We start from the raw sequence: 24,025 nt of genomic DNA on the forward strand, positions 1-24,025 counted from the left end.
TCTGATTTCTGTGTATTGATTTTGTATCCTGAGACTTTACTAAATTCATTGATTAGTTCTAGGAGTTTCTTGGTTGAATCTTTGGGGTTTTCTAGATATAATATCATATCATCAGCAAACAGTGAAAGTTTGATATCTTCTGCCCCTATTTGGACAACTTTAATTCCATTTCCTGTGTGATTGCTGTAGCCAGGACCTCCAGCACTATGTTGAACAGAAGTGGAGATAGTGGGCAGCCTTGTCTGGTTTGGGTTCTAAGTGGGAATGATTTCAATTTTTCCCCATTCAGTATGATGTTGGCTATGGGTCTGTCATATATGGCTTGTATCATATTTAGGTATGTCCCTTCTATGCCTATTTTATTTAGTGTTGGTATCATGAAAGGGTGTTGAATTTTGTCAAAAGCTTTTTCTGCATCTATTAAAAGAATCACGTGGTCTTTGTTTTTGCTTCTGTTTATATGATGATTTGCATTTATAGATTTACCTATGTTGAACCATCCCTGCATCCCTGGGATGAAGCCCACTTATTCATGATGGATTATTATTATTTTTTTTTTATTAGGCATATATTTATTTTGGCATATTATGGGGGTACAGATTTTAAGGTTTCAATAAATGCCCATTTCCCCCCTCCCCCCAAAAGTCTGAGTCTCCATCATGACCATCCCCCAGATGGTGCACATCTCACTCATTATGTATGTATATACCCACCCCCCTTCCCCCTCCCACCTGCCCAATACCCTATTACTGTAGTACCTATGTGTCCACTTAGGTGCTAGTCAGTTAATACCAGTTTTCTGGAGAATATATCTGGTGCTTGTTTTTCCATTCTTGGGATACTTCACTTAGTAGTATGGGTTCCAGCTCTAACCAGGAAAATATAAGATGTGCTATATCACCATTGTTTCTTAGAGCTGAATAGTACTCCATGGTATACATATACCACATTTTATTAATCCATTCTTGGATTGATGGGCACTTGGGCTGTTTCCACAGCCTTGCAATTATGAATTGTGCTGCTATAAACATTCGAGTGCAGGTGTCTATTTTGTAGAGTGTCACTGGATCATTTGGGTAGATGCCCAGCAATGGGATTGCTGGATCAAATGGTAGATTCACTTGTATCGCTTTAAGGTATCTCCATATTGCTTTCCACAGAGGTTGAACTAGTTTGCAGTCCCACCAGCAGTGTAGGAGTGTTCCTCTCTCTCCGCAACCACGCCAGCATTTATTGTTTGGAGATTTTTTGATAAAGGCCATTCTCACTGGGGTTAAGTGATATCTCATTGTGGTTTTGATTTGCATTTCCCTGATGATTAGAGATGTTGAGCATTTCTTCATATGTTTGATGGCCATTCTTCTGTCTTCTTTAGAAAAGTTTCTGTTCAAGTCCTTTGCCCACTTTTTAATGGGGTTATTTGATTTTTTCTTCCTGATTTTCGTGAGTTCTAAGTATATTCTAGTTATCAGTCCCTTATCGGATGCATAGGATGCAAAAATTTTCTCCCATTCTGTAGGTTGTCTGTTTACTTTCATGACTATTTCTTTGGCTGTGCAGAAGCTTTGTAGTTTGATCATGTCCCATTTATTTATTTTTGTTGCTGCTGTGATTGCCTTTGGGGACTTCTTCATAAACTCTTTGCCCAGGCCGATGTCTAGGAGAGTGTTTCCAACTTTTTCCTCTAGAGTTCTAATAGTTTCATATCTTAGGTTTAAGTCTGTTATCCAGCGTCAGTTGGTTTTTGTGAGAGGTGAAAGGTGTGGGTCCTGTTTTAGCCTTCTACAGGTGGCTATCCAGTTTTCTCAGCACCATTTATTGAAGAGAGATTCTTTTCCCCAGCGTCTGTTTTTGTCTGCTTTGTCAAAGATGAGATGGCTATATGAGGATGGTTTTATATCAGGATTCTCACATCTGTTCCACTGGTCAATATTCCTGTTTTTGTGCCAATGCCATAATTGTTTTAATTACTACAGCTTTGTAGTATAGTTTGATATCTGGCATATTAATGCCTCCCATTTTGTTTTTGCTGCCTAGAATTGCTCTTGATATTCGGGGTCTTCTTTGGTTCCATACGAAGCGTAAAATTATTTTTTCTATATCTGTGAAGAATGCTGATGGGATTTTAATAGGTATTGCATTGAATCTGTAGATCAGTTTCGGTAGTATAGACATTTTGATGATATTGAGTCTGCCGATCCACGAGCATGGTATGGATTTCCATCTGTTTACATCCTCTGCTATTTCCTTCCTCAGTGTTTCATAGTTCTCCCTGTAGAGGTCTTTTACCTCTTTGGTTAAATATATTCCTAGGTACTTTAATTTCTTTGTTGCTATTGTGAAGGGAATTGAGTCTTTGATTTGGTTCTCCATTAGATTGTTGTTGGCATATATGAATGCGTCTGATTTCTGTGTATTGATTTTGTATCCTGAGACTTTACTAAATTCATTGATCAGTTCCAGGGGTTTTCTAGATACAATATCATATCATCTGCAAACAGTGAAAGTTTGATCTCTTCTGCCCCTATTTGGATACCTTTGATTCCATTTTCCTGTGTGATTGCTGTAGCCAAGACTTCCAGCACTATGTTGAACAGAAGTGGAGATAGTGGACAGCCTTGTCTGGTTCCAGTTCTAAGTGGGAATGATTTCAATCTTTCCCCATTCAGTATGATGTTGGCTATGGGTCTGTCATATATGGCTTGTATCATTTTTAGGTATGTCCCTTCTATGCCTATTTTCTTAAGTGTTCGTATCATGAAAGGGTGTTGAATTTTGTCAAAAGCTTTTTCCGCATCTATTGAAAGAATCATGTGGTCTTTGTTTTTGCTTCTGTTTATGTGGTGAATTGCATTTATAGATTTACGTATGTTGAACCATCCCTGCATCCCTGGGATGAAGCCCACTTGGTCGTGGTGGATTATTTTTCTGATTAGCGTCTGGATTCCGTTAGCTAAGGTTTTGTTGAAAATTTTTGCATGTATATTCATTAGGGATATTGGTCTGTAGTTTTCTTTTTTTGTTGCATCCTTTCCTGGTTTTGGTATCAGAGTAATATTCGCTTCATAAAAGGTGTCGGGGAGGTTTCCGTTCTTCTCGATGTTGTGGAATAGTTTCCACAAGATAGGTACTAGTTCTTCTTTGTAAGTATGGTAAAATTAAGGTGTGAAGCCATCTGGACTGGGACTTTTCTTTTTAGGGAGATTTTTAATTGCTGTTTCTATTTCAGCTGTTGAGATTGGTCTGTTCAGGGAATCTATTTCTTCCTGGTTGAGCCCAGGGAGGCTGTGTGTTTCTAGAAATTTGTCCATTTCCTCCACATTTTCCAGTTTGTGTGCATAAAGATTTTTGTAGTATTCATAAATTGTATCTTGTATCTCTTTGGGATCAGTTGTGATATCTCCTTTTTTATTCCTGATGGAGCTTATTAGAGATTTCTCTTTTCTGCTTTTCATTAGCTTAGCCAATGGCATGTCAATTTTGTTTATTTTTTCAAAGAACCAACTTTTTGTTTTATTAATCTCCTGAATAGCTTCCCTGTTTTCAATTTCGTTTAGTTCTGATTTGATCTTGTTGATTTCACTTCTTCTGCTGGGTTTGGGGTTGGTCTGTTCTTCTTTGTCCAGCTCTTTGAGTCGTTTCATTAGATTGTCTATTTGTGATCTTCTTATCTTTTGGTTATACGCATTTATGGAGATAAACTTTCCTCTCAGAACTGCTTTAGCTGTGTCCCAGAGGAGTTGATAACTTGTCTCTCCATTGTCGTTTTCTTCATAGAATTTTTATATTTCTGTCTTGATTTCTTCATTTATGAAGTAATCATTTAGTAAGAGGTTGTTTAATTTCCACGTTTTTGTGTAGAAATGTGAGTTTATGTTAGGGTTGATTTCTACTTTTATTCCACTGTGATCTGAGAAGGTACATGGTATGATTTCTTTTTTTTTAAATTTCTTGAGATTTACTTTGTGTCCTAGGATATGGCCAATCTTAGAGAATGTCCCTTGAGCTGATGAGAAGAACGTATATTCAGTGGATTTTGGGTAGAATGTTCTGTAAATGTCAGTCAGACCCAATTGTTCTAGAGTTTTGTTTAAGTCCATTATTTCTTTATTAATTTTCTGTTTGGAGGATCTGTCTCATGCCGTCAGTAGGGTGTTGAAATCTCCGGCAATTATGGAGTTGCTATTAATCCATTTGCTTAACTCCAGTAAGGTTTGCTTTATGAATCTGGGTGCACCTAAGTTGGGTGCATATATATTTAAAATTGTTATCTCTTCTTGTTGGACTGTGCCCTTCACCATTATATTTTGACCCTCTTTGTCTTTTACTACTTTTGTTGGTTTAAAAACTAAATTGTCTGAAATTAAAACTGCCACGCCAGCCTTCTTTTGGCTTCCACTTGCCTGGAATACTGATTTCCACCCTTATACTTTTAGTCTATATGCATCCTTGCAGGTTAGATGTGTTTCCTGAAGACAGCATATACTTGGCCTGTATTTTCTTATCCATTCAGCCAGCCTATGTCTCTTGAGTGGAGAGTTTAAGCCATTCACATTTATTGAGAGAACTGATAGGTAAGGTAGATTACTGATCATTCTGTTGGGTTGGATGTTGTTGCTATGATTTCTGTCTTGAGCCATTGTAATACTTGTCCTTTAATATCTTTGGGTTTTGGTTGTTTTTATATTTGTGGGTTATTATTATGATGTTCCGTGCGTAACGCTGTTTTAAGTACTTCTTGTAGGGCTGGTCTCGTCTTGGTGAATTCTCTGAGCCTTTGCTTGTCTGAGAATGTTTTTATTTCTCCTTCATATATGAAGCTTAGTTTTGCAGGGAATAAGATTCTAGGCTGGGCATTGTTTTGTTTCAAAAGAGTGAGAATGGGGCCTCAGTCTCTCCTTGCTTGTAAAGTCTCATTAGAGAAGTCTGATGTTATTCAAATTGGCTTTCCCTTGTATGTTACTTGCTTCTTTTGTCTTACAGATCTTAGAAGGTCCTCTTTAGTTGATACTTTGGTCAGTCTTATGACTGCATGTTGTGAAGTCTTCCTGTTTGCATTAAATCTCCCAGGGGTCCTCTGAGCTTCTTGAACTTGTATATCAAGACTTTGAGCAAGGCCTGGGAAATTTTCCTCTATTATATCTTCAAACAGCTTGTCCAACTCTTGGGTGTTGTCTTCTTCCCCTTCTGGTAACCCTATGACCCTCACATTAGGTTTCTTCACATAATCCCACAGCTCTTGTAAACTTTGCTCTTTTCTCTTGTTTCTCTGCTCTATTTCTGTGACTGATTTATTTAATTGGAGGGTGTTATCTTCAAGCTCTGAGATTCTTTCTTCTGTTTGATCTACCCTGTTCTTGAGACTTTCCACTGTATTTTGTAGTTCCTTGAATTGATTCTTCATTTCCAGGAGTTTGGTAATACTTTTCTTCATTGTGTCTATTTCTTTTCCCATATCCTGGAGGCTTTTTGTGGTTTCTTTATGTTGGTTATTGAGTTTTTGTTTCAGCTGGGTGAGTGTTCTTATGATCCACATATGAAATTCCTCTTCTGTCATATTGGTTGCCTGAATTTGGTTGGTGTCCATTTCTAGGGGGCTGGGTCTCCTCTTTGGGGGTGTGTTTTCCGTTTGGTTCTTCATATTTCCTGAGTCTTTCGCTGATTTCTTCCCATGTCGATCAGTTGTTGTTTCTTTCCTTTAGGTTATTGTTTGGGTATTCACACACCTTGTTTAGTTTCTGAGGCGTTAGGTGGTGTCTGTGGGTGAAATTGGACTACTCCCTGTATATTGAGTCAGTGGGTGCTGTGGAAAGGCTATGCAAGATGCCGTGCCTGTCAGTAGGTGGTGTTTGCTTGGAGGAACAGGCTATGCTGTTTATTTTGTGTCCTGTTATCAGCTCTTGATCTGGGCAGAGCTGGGTTGGGTAAGCCTGCCCTCAGGCCGTTAGCAGGGGTCAAAGTTCTGTTATCTGCTTCCAGGAAAATTTGTCACGGTGGGGCTGGAATGGTCCTGCTCAGCCAGAAAGTCTGGTTGTGGGGGTGGGTCTGTCTGAGACCCGCAGTCTGGAGCGGGCCTCGCTTCTTTCCACCCTCCCCAAGTCCGCAGCTACTCCTGGGCCTCTGCCAGCAGGCCAGACCACAAGCCACCTGGCCTCCTCAGCGGGGAGGTTCCCTGCACAGGAATGCCACCTGGGTTGGGCACACGGCCTCCTCCTGGGAGGAGGGTTGCCCTCTAGGACGCCGATCCGCCCCTGGAGGCACACACACTTTATAGTAGGCTGTTCACATATAACCCTTCTGTGCCCCGGGCAATTCTAGCCCTCGGTGCAGGGGATCTGGTCTGCAGGTTCGACCTCTGGGTCCCAGAGTTCAAACTGTATCCCCACCAGGGAGAGGATTTCTGGTCCCAATTCACCCACAGGGAGCCCAAGCTGGGTCTATGTCTCTCAGCCTCTGAGTCGGCACCGTTCTCCTGGGAACACCGTGCCAGCAGCACGTGGGAGGGCTGGTGGGTAGGGAGCTCACAGTCTGAGATCCCCTGAGTCAGCTGTAGGGTCCCTAACGGGAAGATCCCGTTCCCTGGAGGTGCCTCTGGCTGGTGGCTGTATTGTCTCTCTGGGCAGCCGCGGGTAGGGTCGGCAGATGGGAGGAGGAGGCAATATGGCGCCTGCCGCGCGCCTGGGTCTATGCACACGGAGGTGCCCGGAGGAAGTTGGGAACCCGGTGCCATGTCCGCTACAGGCTCACCGCTGGCTGGCGGCGGCGGTCTCTGGGCTGGTGTCCGCAGGTCTCTCCACCCACTGGGGAGCCCACCAGCAGTCCCAAATGCAGGGGAGGGGAAACAGCAAATCCACCTACCCTTGCCACTGGTCTCTGGGCTGCTCCGGTGGTCTCAGCCTCCAGTTCTCCTCCACAGCCTCCTCCCGTGGAGTCTCCCGGGGTCTCAGGTACCCCTCCTTCCGGCCGTTGTCCGCTGTATGCTCGTGTTCTTGCTTCTTTCTTCTAATTTCTGCTAGAATCTGTCTTTTCTGCAGAGACACTCTGTCTGGCGGTGTTATTCGTCCGCCATCTTGCTCCACCTCCCAGAACACTTTTGATTCAAGTTGGTCTTATTTAGGGTATATAGATGTGTGTTTGGGAGATCTTAACATATAAAATTTACTGATCACTTAATTATAACATTTTCAAGTTAGAGACACCCTACCAAAAGAAAACGACAACTTTTCTTATAATTTAACTTGTTCATCTGTAATATGACAGATTTGTGCTAAGTTAGGGTGAAATTTTAAAATTTATTAAAACACTTCTGTTAATGGCTATAGAAAGCATTATCCCAGAATACACAAAGAGTGCGTTTGCCCAAATGAATTAAATTTGGAGGATGACTGAAAATTATGGAGGCTTATTTACTAGAGAAGGAATTTTTTTAAAAAATCATTGAAATGAAAAATGAAAGTACTTCATTTATCAATAATTTGTTGGATTGCCTAACTTACATATATATTTGAAATAAAAATTACTCATTTTATTTTATGAGATACACAAATCCATCTTACATTTAGTGTTCATTGTTTTAGTTTTTCATCTCCTGTAACGTGGCAATATTTAACTTTTCACATTTGTCCTTTGTAGTGCATGAATTCACTCACAATCTCTTTCTTTTTAGTTCCTTTCTATAGTTTTGACACAGGATTCTTGCAGCTATTTGTTATATATAAATACTTTCCACGTCCAAATTATTCACTCCTTTTCTATCTCTGTGGTTTAGTGTTCACAGCCTTTGAAAACAGATGTGACTCTGCTCTACAAACTTGTATCATTAGCTTTTAAAAATGTTTTCTCTTTCCTTCCAAAATAATATGCACATTGGTTTAAAAGGGTATAAATAAAGGCAATGGATGTGATTTGCCACATTTGAAATTCCATTATTTAACCAGTGAGATTGTAATGTTCAACTCAGGTTTAAGGTAAAAGTGAAGTGTTTTGATTTCATACATGCTGAATTTAATTTTTGATATTAGGGATATTTGTTTGTCAGATATTCCTTAAAATTTCAAAATTATACTTACCTCTTAACAAAGACAAATTGTTTTATGTTTCATAGTATTTTAAAGTGGTTTTGAATTCTTTAGCCTCATCCTGTGATCCCACATTTATCCTGAGTTGTGCTCCCTGCAATGTGATCTGCTCCATCATTTTCCAGAGGCGTTTTGATTACAAAGATCAGAATTTTCTTACCTTGATGGAGAGGTTGAATAAAAACGCCAAAATTATAAGCTCCTCATGGATGCAGGTGAGTCTAGGATTTCTTCTTGAGAAACCACTTGTGCTCTCTTCTCTGACAAATCCAAAATTCTGTATGGACTAAGCTTTCAAGTGCATGTTTGGATACTGCTGTCCTTCCCAGAGATTTATCAAGTGACCATTTGGGATAGATAGCTGAGCTCTTTATTTTACACACCCAAAGTGAATGCCCAAATGTAGGGCTGGATTTTGAGCCCGTTAGCTCCATGACCAGTGGCTTTTCCAGTCACCCCCCAAACCCCACTTCTGGGTGACAGGCCCAAATATGCCTATATTATTTCATGCACATCCAGGCCATTTTTGAAGACTTCCGTTACCCACATGACTTGTCCTCAACATTTAGAGACCTCTTCATCATACTTGGCAAAAATATCCTAATTTAAGAAGAGAATATCTCCTGCAAGGGCTGCAACTATTTGGAGCCATAAAAGCTGTCAAGAAACACTGCCTAGTGCAGGAATGTTTGATGCTTTGGATGGGAGCCTAGCTGACAAGGTAACTGGGTTGAGAATGACAAAATGAATGATTTTGTGGTGTATGAACCAGAAACAACCATCACAATGTTTCCCTGTGCTGAATTGGCACGATGTACACTCTACCTAAAGAATAATTGTTTGGTCTTTGAGAAGTTATTGAACTATTCTGACGTACTGTTTGCTTTCAAGATACTTTTGAGAACCATCCCCCTTCTAAAATGCTGATTCCATTTCTGAGGCTGCTTTAAAGAAAGAAAATCAGCAAGGACCAGTTTTCTGGTCTCAATCAGGTTGCCGAAACTCCCTTAACCTATGCTGTCATTTACAAAATATGAATGCTAATAATCCATGCCATGTTATTTTATAAGGTTGTAGGGAAGAATTGGTGTGAAAATTGAGAGAATTGATGGAAAAGAGTTTTATGCAATAAAAATGATGTATGAGTCAAGGAAATGATTAACATTTTTCATTTTTAGGTCATAATTTTCTCCTTCAAATCTTTTTATAAGCATAGAGGCTTACTATATATGCACAATAAAAATTTCTTTGTCGATATGGACACCATGTTTTACTAATAATTATACCTGTAATTTCTTAGCATGGCTTGGTGCCAAGAAAAAACATGTAACATGTTTTTGCTACATGTTTTTTATTAAATAAATTATTATGCTCTATTTTAGATCTGCAATAATCTCCCTGTTATCATCGATTACCTCCCTGGAATTCATAACAAATTCTTGAAAAATGTTGCTCTTACAAAAAGTTATATTTTGGAGAAAATAAAAGAACACCAAGAAACGCTGGATGTTAATAATCCTCGGGACTTTATTGATTGTTTCTTAATCAAAATGGAGCAGGTAAAATGTTAGCAACAGTTTAGTTATTTGATTGTGCATTGTGTGGTTCATTGAGTAGTTCTTTAATGTACTTGTGTTTAAATGGTCAGGTCTCAAGGATATAAAATATATCTTGTATTTATGAATCTGCACTAAGCATCATAGAAAATGTACAATTAAATTGTCTCATAGGTAAAACGCATTGACTTTCTTTAAATAAAAATAATCTACCTGAAGAGATAGAATATAATTCTCATATGAAATGGAAATAATTTCAAAGTAGTTAGAAAATATAAAATATGATGCCATTAGATGAAGATAGGCAGCATCATGGCATACAGTGTATGGAAGAATGGAAAAGAATGACTCAACCTAGGTGGGCTTCCTCCATGTCCTGTAGATTTAAATAGACCTGAAAGTATGTGCAGTGAGGTATGGGAGCGGGGTCTTTACATGGGTTGAGTGGTTTATGTAGAGGTATAGAAGTGTGTGGTGGGAACAGTAGGAAGATGGAAGAGGGAAGGTTTAATTGAGTGTAATCTAAAATGAATTTGCACAGATAAGGATTTGGAGGCTGCTATCAGGTTTAACTTTTTAACACAAATCCTGTCATCTCTGTATTATTTATTGATAGGCTATTTTTTCTCTATTGAATTGTTTTGGCATCCTTGTCAAAAACCAATAGACTACAAACGTGAGGGTTTATTCTTGGGCTCTCAATTCTATGCCATTGATCTATATGTCTGTCTTTTTGCCAGTTGTGTAGTATCTTGAAGTCTTAATTGCTGTAGCTTTCCATTAAGTTTTCATATTGCAAAGTATGAGTTCTCCAAGTTTGTCGTTCTTTTTCCAGACTATTTTTGAATATTCTGAATACCTTGCATCGCTGTATGAGTTTTAGAATAAGCTAGTCAATCTTCAAAGAAGCCAGTGTGCATTTTGACAGGGGTTGCATTAAATCTGTAGAGTAATTCAGGAAATTCTGACATTTTAAAACTGAGACAACATTCATGTAACATGCAATTGGCCTATTTAAAGTGTACACTTTAGTGGCATTTATTATTGTATTCACAATCTTGTGTAACCACCCGCTGTCTCTAGTTTCAAAAGCTTTTCATCATCCCAGAAAGCATACCAAATGCATTCATGATAACTCCCCATTCCCCAACCCATAATGTAATAACCTTTAATCTGCTTTCTGCCTCTATGGATTGGCCTGCCATGGATATAGCATATAAAAGGACTCGGAGTGTATGTGACCATTTGTTTCTGGCTTCTTTCACTTAACATAGTGATTTGGAGGCAGACCTACATTGTAGAATGTATCATTATGTTATTCTTTTTTGTGGCTGAATAATTGTCCATTTTCCATGCACTCATACAACAATTTACACTTCATCTGTTTATGGGCATTGTGTTATTTACATTATAAATAATGCTGCTATGAACATTTGAGTACATGTTTCTTCATGGATATTTTTCATTTTTCTTAAGTGTAGTCCTAGGATTGGAATTTCTGAGTCATATGGCAATTTTAAAGTTATCTTTTTAAAAAACAAGTAAGCCTTTTTGCAGTGAATGCAACACTTTACATTCTTACCAGTGATCTGCAAGGATTCCTATCTGTAAATAATTGTTACTATTTGTAATTTTGTAATTTTTGTGTTACTGAAAGTGATTTTGACTTGCTTGTCCTTCATGACCAAAGATATTGAGCATCTTTTCACATGCTGTTTCTCATTTGCATATCTTCTTTGAACAAATGATATTTAAGTCTTTTGTTCATTTTTTAAATTGAGTTTCATGTCTTCTTGTTGTTGAACTGTACGAATTGTTTACGTAATCTTGACATTAAACCCATTAAAGTGTTTAACTAACCCATTAAATAAATGACATGAAAATACTTTCTCCCATTCAGTAATTGTCATTTTACATTTCAATTATGTCCCTTGATGTGCAAATATTTTAATTTTGATGAAGGCCAGTGTATCTATTTTTTCTTTTGGTTATTTAGTATCAAATCTATGAATACGTTGGCAAACCTGAAGGCATTAATATTTACCCTGATATTTTATTCTAGGACTTTTATAGTTTTAGATCCTATCCTTTAATTTTCATCTACTTTCAGAATTATTTTGAGTATGGCATGAGGGATGGGGCCAACTTCTTTCCTTCGGATGTGATTATCCAGATGTCCCACCACTGTTTGTTGAAGAAACTCTTCCTTTACATTGAATGGTCTTGCCATGCTTGCTAGAAATGAATTGGTGATACATATTAAGGTTTATATCTAGATGTCAATTCAACTTGTATGATTGTTCTTGATGTCTTTCCTCATGCCAGTACCATAGTGTTTTGATTATTATAGCTTTGATTTGAAGTTTTGAAGTTGGGAAATCGAGTCCTCCCCCTGTAGTTAGATATGAATTGGGCATTGGCTATGCCATTTTTGCCAAAAAAGCCATTGTGATTTTGATAAGGATTACATTGAATATTCACATCATTTTGGAAAGCAATTGCCATGTTAATAATATGATGCCTTCCCATTCTTGAAGGTGGGGTGGTTTTCCATTTATTTAGGCATTCTCTATTATTGTTATTATTGTGAGCAACAGTTGTCAGTTTTCATTGTATGAATCTTTCCTAAGATTCCCCCAAGGTTCTTAGGCCTTTTATACTTTTGGATGCTATTGTAAATTTAACTATTTCCTTGATTTAATTTCAGATTGTTCATTGTTGGTATATAGAGACACATCTTAGTTTTGCATTGATCTTGTATGCTGAAATATTGCTGAAATCATTTATTGGCTCTAGTTATTTTCTTTGTGGATTTTATGGACTTTTCTTCATATAGTATCATGCCATCTTCAAATAGAATTAGTCTTACTTCCTCCTTTTATATCTAAGTGCCTTTTCTTTTTCTTGCCTAATTGCTCTGTCTAGGATTTTAGTACTATATTGAATAGAAGTGGTGCAAGTTGGCATACTTGGGGTTATTTTTTCTGGGTAATGGGTAGAGGCTTGAAAAATGTAAGGAGAAGCCTAGATTGCCACGCCTGGAGTTTTAAAGGCAATTCTAGCATAGGCTCAGAAGTAGACAAGAGTTTATACAGAGAGCTTAACTCATCTTAGAGATTATTTAAGTGGTATTTTTCAGAATATTGGTATAAAAAAAATTAAAGGCCATTCTGATGAGGTGACCGATGGAAATGAGGAACAAGTTATGGAAAACTGGAATAAAGGTTTTCCTCGTTACAAAGTTGCAAAAAAGTTTGCAGAATTGTGTTTATGCCCTAGGGCTTTATGGAATGCGGATTTTATGAACAATTAGTTAGGATATCTGGCAGAAGGGATACCCAAGCAGCAAGCATTCAGGGTGCTCCATGGCTTCTTTTGGCCACTTACAATAGAATGAGAGGAGAGAGATGTCTTCAAGCTGGAATTTTTTGATAAGAAAGGAAACAGTGGTAAAATTTGGGAAATTTCTAACCTGGCCAAGTAAAGAGTGAAAAGGCCCCTTTAGGAGAGCAAACCAAGGGAGTGGACAAGCAATCATTTGCTAACAAAGAGTAGTATGTATAGAAAGGGGGAAGGAGCTATTCATCAAGACAGTAGGAGGATGACCCCAAAGGCATTTCAGAGATCTTCAAGCCAAGCTGGGACCTGTAGGGCAACGTTTCCAGAGAAGTGCTGTCTCTTGCCCTTCTGCCTTTGCTGTGGGATTAAGCAGCATAAAGGGCAAAACCAAAGTTCCATGCCATGTTCTTGCACTTTCCAGCCTCTGGAACCATGAGAAATAAACAGCTGTTTTAGATAAAGTACTCAGTCTGTTGCATTCTTTTACACAACACAAAATGGATGAAGAAAGGGCACCAGTGCACTTTTGACTATAATTTTTGGAAAAAGAAATATGCTGCATGGCTCACCTACAGGCAAATAGTCTCCATAATGAAATTTGTAGGCATGCCAGACATAGGGAGTAGGAAATGAAATTTCAGTCAACTGATCTACAGTTTCTACCCTGCCATATACTAGTTTTGTCTATTAATGAATGCTTCAGGTTATGTGTTGAATAAAATTATAATGATGTAAGTTATTTTAAATTCACCGTAATTAAATATCCTGGTAAATAATTGGTCAGATAATTTTATCAAATGTTTCCTAGGAAAAGCACAACTCACAGTCTGAGTTCACTATGGAAAACTTGGTAAACACAGTATCTGATTTATTTGCTGCTGGGACAGAGACAACAAGCACCACTCTGAGATACGGACTTCTGCTCCTGCTGAAGCACCCAGAGGTCATAGGTATGAGGACAGGTGATGAGTATAGTGAAGTGCGGAAAAGATGCGCAGTAGATGTTGCTACGGTCCTCCATCTATTGTATACTCCAGAAAGAGGAAAGACCTGGAAAAAGATATTTGCATTTACCATCATTGTACAATATTCTCTCCAAGTGTTTAGTGGAGTGAATGAAATCAAAACTTGTACCCCAAGTTACAGAGTCATGGAATTTTTGGAACACCAGGATAAAAGAGAAAAGCATAAAAGCTTTCAGAGAATTGTATTAGGTCATGTATAAAGGAATAGGTTCAGAAATTATCAGAATTCTCAATATTATTTTGCCTATTAAAAAAGAAAAGAGTATGTTCAAACATGCGTGATTGACAGAAACTTTATACTCTATTTTCTCTTTCTCCAATACTAGAGGCTGAGCTTCATCTAAATACTTATATTTGCAACTAAGTCAGAGGACGTCATGAGCTCCAGCCATCAGGACACCTCATGTAGAAGAAGGAGAGTGTCAGGGAGGCTGCGACACTCAGAATGGGCTTGGTGGATAAGTCGTGTTGAGGGGAGACTCTAAGAACAAGGGAGAAGTGATCGATAGTTTGTGGTTTCCCAATAATTGAGAAATTATTAGAGTTTGAAACATCCATCTGAGCATTTGAAAGTAATTCTAACTTGAGGAATAGGAATTATGAATTCAAGTAAACAGACATTTTTATGCCCAAGAAACTAGTAAAAATATAATATAATCATAGTTGTCTTAGCAGGGAAGAATATTTATGTAGTCAGAATGATGTAAACAATGAATAGTAATATAAGCAGAAATTGTGGCCTAAATATATTCTGTTAAATAGAGTGAGAAGAATTGTGTGTGTGCAGGTGTGTATCCGTGTGTGTGTGTGTCTATATATGGTGTCGCCATGGAGATTAAAATTCTCATCATCCATACCAGGAAATCTTTAAATATTATTTAAGAATGGTTATGGAAGAAATAGAAACATTATTTAGAAATATTAACATAAAGTTAGAAGAAGCTGCTAGAATGCTCAAACTGGCCACATCTGAGAAGTGGGAAGATAAAGAGAGTACCACTGTAAATTCCATATGCATTCACACACACAGACACCTGGAAAAAAACACATACATGTAAAAGTGTCATATGGAGTGGAAAAAGCCAGACCCCAAAGACTATATATCCTATGCTCCCATTTTGTGACATGCTAGGAAAACCAAACTGTAGTGACAAGATGCAGATCAGTGGTTGCCTGAAACCAGGAAGTTGAGAGGGGCCAAATGAAATTTTTGGGGTGAGGAAAATATTCCATATCTTGACTGTGGTAGTAGTTACAAGATTGTCTTGAATTTGTTAAAACTCATCAAATAATACACTTAAAATGGGCAACTTTTTGTATGTAAGTTAGACTTCAATAAATCACATTTTTTTTTTTTTTTTTTTGAGACAGAGTCTTGCTTTGTTGCCCAAGCTAGAGTGAGTGCCATGGCATCAGCCTAGCTCTCAGAAACCTCAAACTCCTGGGCTCAAGCAATCCTCCTGCCTCAGCCTCCCGAGTAGCTGGGACTATAGGCATGTGCCACCATGCCCGGCTAATTTTTCTATATATTTTAGTTGGCCAATTAATTTCTTTCTATTTTTTTTTTTATAGTTGAAACGGGGTCTTGCTCAGGCTGGTTTCGAACTCCTGACCTTGAGCAATCCTCCCGCCTCGGCCTCCCAGAGTGCTAGGATTACAGGCGTGAGCCACCACGCCCGGCCTAAATAAATCACATTTTAAAACTCAAGAAAACCACCAAACAGATAAACATATGTAGATCTATTCCAATGTATTTAAAACCCCATACATTATTTTGTCATTAATGTAATATTTGTTTTATGCTTTTCATTTTGCAAGGATTGCAATTTTTTGACTTAATTATGTTGTGTTTATTTTTTGAAATATTTTATGTTTATTATATTATACATAAAAATAAATGAGGAGCAACATAGGTTCTATGTTTATTATGTGTTTAAATTGTCCTGGATGCTAATGTATAGGTACGTACTAATGCATTGTGACGCCTAGTTTGCAGGAGAGTGGTATGTGTATATATTATGGCAACCCTATATAAGGTTGCCATAATATATATAGGGTTGCCTTATATAGGGTTGCCATAATATATATGTCTAGGTGTACATATAAGTCTAGGTGTACATATGTGCATATAACTCATGTACATAATGCTGTTGAGACACCTTCCTCATGGTTCATGTAATCTTAAATTGCTATAATAAATGTGCCATTTTCCCTTTTTTCCATCACTTCTTACCTGTGTCTTATCAGCTAAAGTCCAGGAAGAGATTGACCGTGTGATTGGCAGACAGCGGAGCCCCAGCATGCAGGACAAGAGCCACATGCCCTACACAGATGCCATGGTGCATGAGATCCAGAGATATATTGACCTGGTCCCCAGTAGTTTGCCCCATGCTGTGACCTGTGACATTAAATTCAGAAACTACCTGATCCCCAAGGTAAACTGTTGGTCCTACACTGTACCTCCAGTACTCTAGAAATCCCCAAATTCACAGTCTGGTTCCAATCCTCTACCAACACAATGTGAGAGAAGTGCAAAATTCATACATGGGGCAGCTCTTTTGTTTGGAGTTATACAGCTTTATAGAAGGTCTTAGTTCCTGGCAGTGTGTGTCTTCCAAATTGGTCCTGCCTCTTTAATATTGCTTTGGCTACTCTTAAGTGTTTACACTCTCAAATAAATGTTAAAAGTATTACTTTGTCAATTTACCAAAACACTGTTCTGGGATTTTGAATATGGTAATATTAAATCTATAGTTTGATTTTGAAAGAATTAACATCTTGATGCCTTGTATCTTTCAAATTACGCAAATGGTTATGGTCCCATTCTATTTGGACTTTCTTCTGTTTTTCTCAATAATGTGTTTTCAGTGCTCTGGTTTGCAAATCTCTGGCCAGATTTTTACTGAATAATTATTACTTTGTTGCTGCTATAAACTTTTAAAGTGTCCTCTTCATTTCTTCATACCTGCTATCTGGAAATATCATTGGTTTTATCATTCTGATGCCCTCATATCTAGTAACCTTGCTAAGTTGATTAATCATTGCTAATAATTTGTTGGTAGATTCATCTGGAATTTCTATGTACATTACCCTTCTGTTTAGGTTATTATTTGTTTTATTTATATTTTCCAATTCTTGTGTCCTTAATTTCTCTTAATTGTATTATTGAACTGCTAAGGATTACAGAGTAGTGTTGAACAGAATTGGTGATAGTGGGCATCCCTGTTTCATTTCTGATCTGTGGGAAGGGATGGAGGTTTAGTATTTCATCATTTAGAATGCCACTTTAAGTAGATTTGGGCATATATTATTTATGACATTAGGAAATTTTGCTCCCTTCTCTTATTTTTATGTAATTTTTGTCATGAATGTGTGGATAATTTTATCAAATGGTTCTTGGCATCTCTTGGTATGATTATACATTGGCCTCACTTTCCTCACTAAATATGCATAAGTCTATACACGTAGCTGGATTTGATTTCCTCCATATTATACAGGGACTTTTGTATTTTTATTCATAAGGCCTTTTGGTCTCTAATCTTTTCCTCACAATTTTTTTTGTCAGAGTTTCGGTATCAAGATTATGGTGGTGTATAAAAGTAGGTGAGAAATGTTCCCTAATGTGGGTCTGTTTTTATGAGCTTCTCCTCCCCCTACCCTTCATCTCCTGCTCACTTCAATTTATCATTGAATTGTCTAACAACTTCTGGCTAAATACTAGATGTTATATATTAACTTGGGATGATGTTTATCGTCTTCCAGAAGAGGAGCATTCTCCTCCCATGGCAGTTGCAAAGCTGCAACCCCTCCTGCCCTCACTCCCAGGTGGACATGTTGTGAACAGAGTGCATAGTTAACTATAGCCATGAGTGTAGCTCTCTGATGTTTCCCATCTCTGGATCTTCAGACCAATTTTTTTCTTAGCAGCTATACAATGCCTTTTTCACATGGTTTCCGTATTCATCCAGATGTTCTAGTTGCTATGTTGCAGGCTACTCTATTCCACTTGACTCACAAGATATAATTGTTAAAATTTAAAATTAGATAACTAAATATTGAACTTTCACAGGGCAAAAATAAACGAGATTGGTAAGGTTGCAAATACTAATGTCATTTCCTGGAGGAGACAGAACCGATAACTTTAACAAGAGGTTATGAGGCTCTCCCTGAGTTCAGTGATTGGGTACAAGGATTAACATTTCAGCTCATTATGTTTTCCCCAAGGGCACCGCTAAGAAATAGTTTGCTTCTCACTATTCAGATTTGAGGGTAATAGTAATGAAACTTGCTCTCCTGTAGCTATCTACATGGGAAATAGACTGAGGAATCAGATAGGGATTGCCACCTCCTCACCCCCATCCAGTGCATCAGATTGGGGACCCGCCTCTGGGGAGCGATGCATCTGCTGAGATCACCCATTCACCAGGCTGTAGGGCAGTTCATGCTGTGCCTGGTTAGTTTTGAATCTAGAGAGTCCAGACCTGAAGAATGACCCATTCATTCCCTCCTGTGTGGGACAGTCTAGTATAGAAATATGCAGCTCTGTGTGGCTAATTCCATCCCCTACAAGTGAGATAAATGGGCTCCTTTGCCACAGGGTGGAGCCTCTAATCTAGCTGGAGATAATGGTCTAAGACAGGAGTTGGCCAGCTTTGTCTGTGATGGCCATGTAGTAAATATTTTAGACATTTCAGGCCATAGGTTTTCTGCTGTACTACTGAGCTCTGCCAGTGTGGCATGGAAGCAGTCACAGACAATATGTGAAAGAATGAGGAAAGATATGTGCCAATTTTTATGGAGAATGAAAATTAAATTTCATATGTCAAAAATGTTATTCTTTCGCATTTGTAAAAACATTCTTACTGATGGGCTATGCCAAAACAGGTGGTAGTTGAATTCATGCATGGTCTGCTGTTTGTGCCCAGTGGAAAACACTTCTGTTGAGTAGACATCTGTGCAATGATGTGAGGCTGATTGTGCTTTTGTGCCCCACATCTGAAGAAATTTATCACAGTGGCTTAGAGATTTACTATTATATTTTTGTAGATGTTTTATTTTTTTTTAGCACTTCCATCTAGATAAAGATGCTTTTCAAGTTAATTGTTATTTATGATGTGGAGTAGTCATGGTGATGCTTCAATTTTTTCCTTATGAATTTCCAGGTGTTTGAATATCATTTGTTGAAAGTATATATGCTTTTATATCTTAAAGAAACATTTTCATATATTACTTGTTTAAACAATCAGAGAAATAATTTAAAAAATTAAATTACAGACATTTAATATTACAAGTTTAAGGATGGATTTTCCCTATAATTTTATTTAAAAAATTTAAATCTAAATAAAATTAAAACACATGTAGACATATATGTATAAATATGAAAGTGTATATATATCTACTTTTATTTCTATCCATTTCTCTATATATCAGCACTTTCTCATGTATGCCCTAAGAGTAAAGATTTTCTTCTAACTTAAAAATAGCATTCACATTGAGGAATTACTGATAAAATAATATGATCTAATGTACAGCCTATGTATAGATTTTCTTCATTTTACTAGAATTATTTTAGCTTTTATTCTCTTGCCATTTACCATCCAACCAAGGAACAAGCACATAATTTGCTTATCATGCTCTTTAGTCTCCTGTGATCAAGCACATAGTTGCTTTCCTTCACTTGACCATTTTGTAGACTCCAGGCTAGTAGCCATTTATAATGTTCCTCAGGTTGTTTTTGTGTGATTGTTTTCTAAAGATTAGATTTCACTTACGATTTGGGAAGAATAAGGTATTGGTGCTTCGACTATCCCACAGAATCACATTGGTGAGGTGGGGACACGTATGTCACTTGTGCCATTATCAGCTATGCTCATTTCCTCAGTAATAAGGTGGTATCTGCCAGATCTCTGCATTGCAGAGGCTTTGCAATGTAGGTTATGTATAATTAATACATATCCATGACATGGTGCTTTAAGGTTTTGTGTAAATCTTGCTTCCCAAATCACACACCCAACAGTTTCAGTATTAACTGATGATCCTGATCTGAGGAGTCACAAAGTGAGGATTTTATAAAATTTCATCATCTGTGGTTATAAATTAAGATCAATCCCTTACGAATATCTCCCCCCATGATTTAGGATCAGGACAAAAAACCTGCTTGGCAATGATAAACACTCAATCATTTTATTGTTACTGTACTTCTTGTTTTCATGTTAGATGATGTCATTTGAAACTTTATCATATGATCTAGTTTAAATGAGTACTATGAACAGGTACTCTGGATATTTTAAGTGGCCACAGAGATTTCATTTTTTACACCATAGTCTATATATAGGGTGTGCGAAAATTGAAGTGATGAAATAGAGCAGCCTGTGGGGACAGACCCTGGGTTCCAACCTTGATGATAAGGACAGCAGATTCAGAAGGTTTACTACCCCGGGGACCAAGTGCTCAGGATTTCAACCTTGATTGGAGAGAACTTTAGCAGAATCATTGCCACTGGTCTTAAACTCATCCTTGTTGATTACTGGGTCTGTGTGTATGGAAGTGTTCCTGCTCTTCTTTGGATCTGTGTTTCTTCACCTATAGATCAAAAGATTTGTCTAGGTAATTACTATTGTTCCTTATGGCTCTGTGACTCCTTCATAACTTGGTTTGCCTATGTCTATTGCTTCCAGGGCACAACCATATTACCATCCCTGACATCTGTGCTGCACGACGACAAAGAATTCCCCAACCCAGAGAAGTTCGACCCTGGACATTTTCTGGATGAAAGTGGCAACTTTAAAAAAAGCAACTTCTTCATGCCTTTCTCAACAGGTAGTAGAAATTTATTTCTCTTATTTTAGGCTACAAGATAACTTTCTGGGATTAGTTGGAACTTACATGGTTTCTACTCTGTAGCAGGTAGAAATGATCCTTGAGCATGATCAGGAACGCCACTGCCAATGCCTGTGTATTTCCTTCATCATAATACATCCTCATTATGGGGTCAGATTCATCACAGTGCTTTGGGGAGTTGATCTGGTTCTTCATAATCAGGAAAGCTAAAGTATAGTTAAATTGAATTCTGCCCTGAATACATCACTGAGGTATTCAAGAACTCCTACTAGAATGCAAAATTCATTTAGACATTTCTCACCTGCCACTGCAAAAGTTCTCACTCTACAGTTTCAGTGAGTGTCTTCCAATTGGTGTCCTCACCACCCAGCTGAGCTTTGGGGATTCACATGTCAACAAGCACAGAATGGGCACCAACTGTCTGCACCCCCTATTAGGAAGGCAGATGAATAAACAGCCCATTGTAATTCAGTAAGACTTGGCTGTGAGAGTGGAAAGCAAAGCACAGGCTGCTGGGTGTAGGGGACAGAGGGAGAACCTGCCTGCTTCTTGCTCTCTCCTACCCCACACTGAGCCATAATAAGCTGGAGTAAGCAACATTTTAACAGTAGCTACCTCAACAGAGGTAGAGAAAATGGAAAAGAGAGAAGGCAGGGCATTTTCAAGGAGGTAATGAACCACAGGAGCGGGGTATTTGCTCTAAATCAAGGATGTTGGAACCTTTGCCCACTATGTATGGGGCCAGGGAAACATTGTGAATGAGGCCTGATCCTCTGAAGTGATTCCACAGCACCCTGCTGTTCCTCCAGTCCTGACTATACATCTTGGGTATTGGTTCTTCATTCTTGCAATGTGTGTACTTTGTGGCCATGGAATCTCCTCTATTCTGTGACCTTTTATGTCTGCTTTATCTGGGACCGTAGATTCCAAGACAACAAGGATGGAAACCTCCCTTCAAGAAGTCACATTTTAGCATAATAGAAAAGTCAATCAATAAAATAAACAAATAGGCAATTATGATTCCAGATGATCTATGCTTCATTCAAAGTGATAATATGATGTTGAGGCAATGCAGAGAAGGCAAGATTTTATTAATTGAGTGCATGGCAAAGAATGCAAAGAAGAAATGGAATTTGACCTGTGTCCTGAATTTAGTCTCTGAAAAGTGCGTGTTGGCCAAAAGGGACAGAGTAATAAAAAATTTGAATCTTCTTGGTGTACTGTAGATTGATGAAAAGTGTGTATGGCTTGAGCTGATCATAGAGGATATGAAGAGTGAAAGGCAAGATCACGGAATTTCAGACTAGGAACAGGAAATATGGGAATATGGGTGTGGTTGTATAAATACATAGATTTAAACTCAAAACATCAAAAGAGCTATTATAGTGTGGGAATACTTAATGAAGTGCTTAGTGTGTAGCTGACACTCAGTGAATACTTATCCTATGAAGGGTCCTTGTTAAGATCAGATGTTATCTGGATGGGAAGTGTGCCCATTCTCTTTTCATTTGTCTATGCAGCAATCCTTCCTTCCATCCATCCATTCATCAATTTGTTTTTCCATACAAACATTCCTCAATGAGTTACTGCACATTCTGTTTGTGACAGTCACAAACACAGTGTTTGTTACAGCTACAGTTGCACATAAGTAATAACTCTCCCGGTATTTATTACTTTCAGGAAGACGGATTTGTTTGGGCGAGGGACTGGCCCGCATGGAGCTGTTTTTATTCCTGACCAGCATTTTACAGAACTTTAACCTGAGATCTTTGATTGATCCAAAGAAGCTCGATGCCACTCCAGTTTCCTCTGGGTTTATTTCTGTGCCACCCTTGTACAAAATCTGCTTCATTCCTGTATGAAGAAGGTCAGATCATCTGGCTGCTGTGGCTGTCATATGCAGCTCTCCCTTATCGATGGCATCCTCCACCTCCTTCCTACTATTAGGGATGTCTTCTCTGACCTGTTGTCTCCCCATTCCCTTAACATGCAGTGAACATCCAGTGTCCATAAAGGAGATTTTTTGAATTTTACTGCAAAACTATATTGGCTGTTCTCCATACTCTGTAACACAGTATTGACTGCTACATATGACAATACTTACCTAGTGTTGAGTTGTTAATATGCTATCACTATAAAACTGAGAAAAATGATTAGTGTATGATAATTCAGAGCCATTCCTCCTATGTTTTAAATAAAAAGTGTTATTAATTTCTGAGTCAGATTGAAGACTTTCCTTCTTTTGTGCATAATGCAAGTAGAAAATTAAAGAAAACAGACTCCCCGGAGGCCATGCTGGTCCTCATAATGATGAGCACAGATAGGGACAAAGGGGAAGAGGGCAGGGAAGCTCTCTTGGAGGAGTGTCACCAAGAGTTACTGGAGGTTTGCATTTGAAAGAGAGAGCCTGTGCCCAGGAGCAGCTCTAGCCTTTATAGTGACAAGATCAGTGACCATTAGGAATGGACATTAAGTGTTGGAATTCCTGTTCTGCTTGAGTGTTACTGTAAACATCAAGTAAAGATTTGGAATGTTCTGTTCACTTTCTATCCAACTTAGAATCAACTATGAATATATGGTTTCATATTGCTGCTCATGTGTTCTTCGTGTAGTTATTCTCTTCCCAAATAAGAACAATATCTCTGGAAAGCCTCACCAGATTGTATTATTTTTCTAGTTTCTATCTCTATGTTTTGCACATAATATATATGTGATAGTAATTTGATGTTTTGGTCCTAAAATGATAAGTCTCATAGCATGTGTACAGCATCAGCAAGTGCACATGTATATGTGGTAAATTCCAGCCATCTTTTCCCCTTTCTTCTGGTTTGAAGTGCATAAGATGAGAAATGACATGATCCATTAACTTTTTCCCTGCTCCTCTCCTAGAGAAAACCATTTATTCTGGGCATGCATTCGTAAGATGACACATGTGTATAGTTAGTTCTGTGTATATAACTATACATAAATGTGTGCATAGGTATGGTATATATTAATGCATGGCGTATATTATGTACAAACATATGCATGTGGATTTAAAAGTTTTTATTTAATATATACAGATCATATTAATATATTATTAAAGAACTTGCTGGTTTTTACTAAACTATATGCTAGGTTTCCAGGTAAACTACTAAGGTAATGGAAACATGGGTAAATGAATGACAGGACAGGTTACATATGAGTA

At 38.0% G+C, this 24,025-nt stretch overlaps 1 protein-coding gene across 2 annotated transcripts in view; it reads left to right on the top strand.

Annotated features, from left to right (window-relative positions):
• Positions 1-23,056, top strand: part of LOC105872479 (cytochrome P450 2C19-like) — a 43,300-nt gene extending 20,244 nt beyond the window's left edge. For both annotated transcript variants that reach the window (XM_012766479.3, XM_076009957.1), the window contains 6 exons: positions 8,133-8,293; positions 9,461-9,637; positions 13,782-13,923; positions 16,246-16,433; positions 20,676-20,817; positions 22,519-23,056. In XM_012766479.3, the coding sequence (XP_012621933.1) occupies positions 8,133-8,293; positions 9,461-9,637; positions 13,782-13,923; positions 16,246-16,433; positions 20,676-20,817; positions 22,519-22,700 (992 nt within the window). In that variant the 3' untranslated portion in view covers positions 22,701-23,056. The remainder of the gene's footprint in view (positions 1-8,132; positions 8,294-9,460; positions 9,638-13,781; positions 13,924-16,245; positions 16,434-20,675; positions 20,818-22,518) is intronic.
• The last annotated feature ends 969 nt before the right edge of the window (positions 23,057-24,025 follow it).

Source organism: Microcebus murinus, chromosome 14 (assembly GCF_040939455.1).
Source record: "Microcebus murinus isolate Inina chromosome 14, M.murinus_Inina_mat1.0, whole genome shotgun sequence".
Taxonomy (NCBI): Eukaryota; Metazoa; Chordata; class Mammalia; order Primates; family Cheirogaleidae; genus Microcebus; species Microcebus murinus.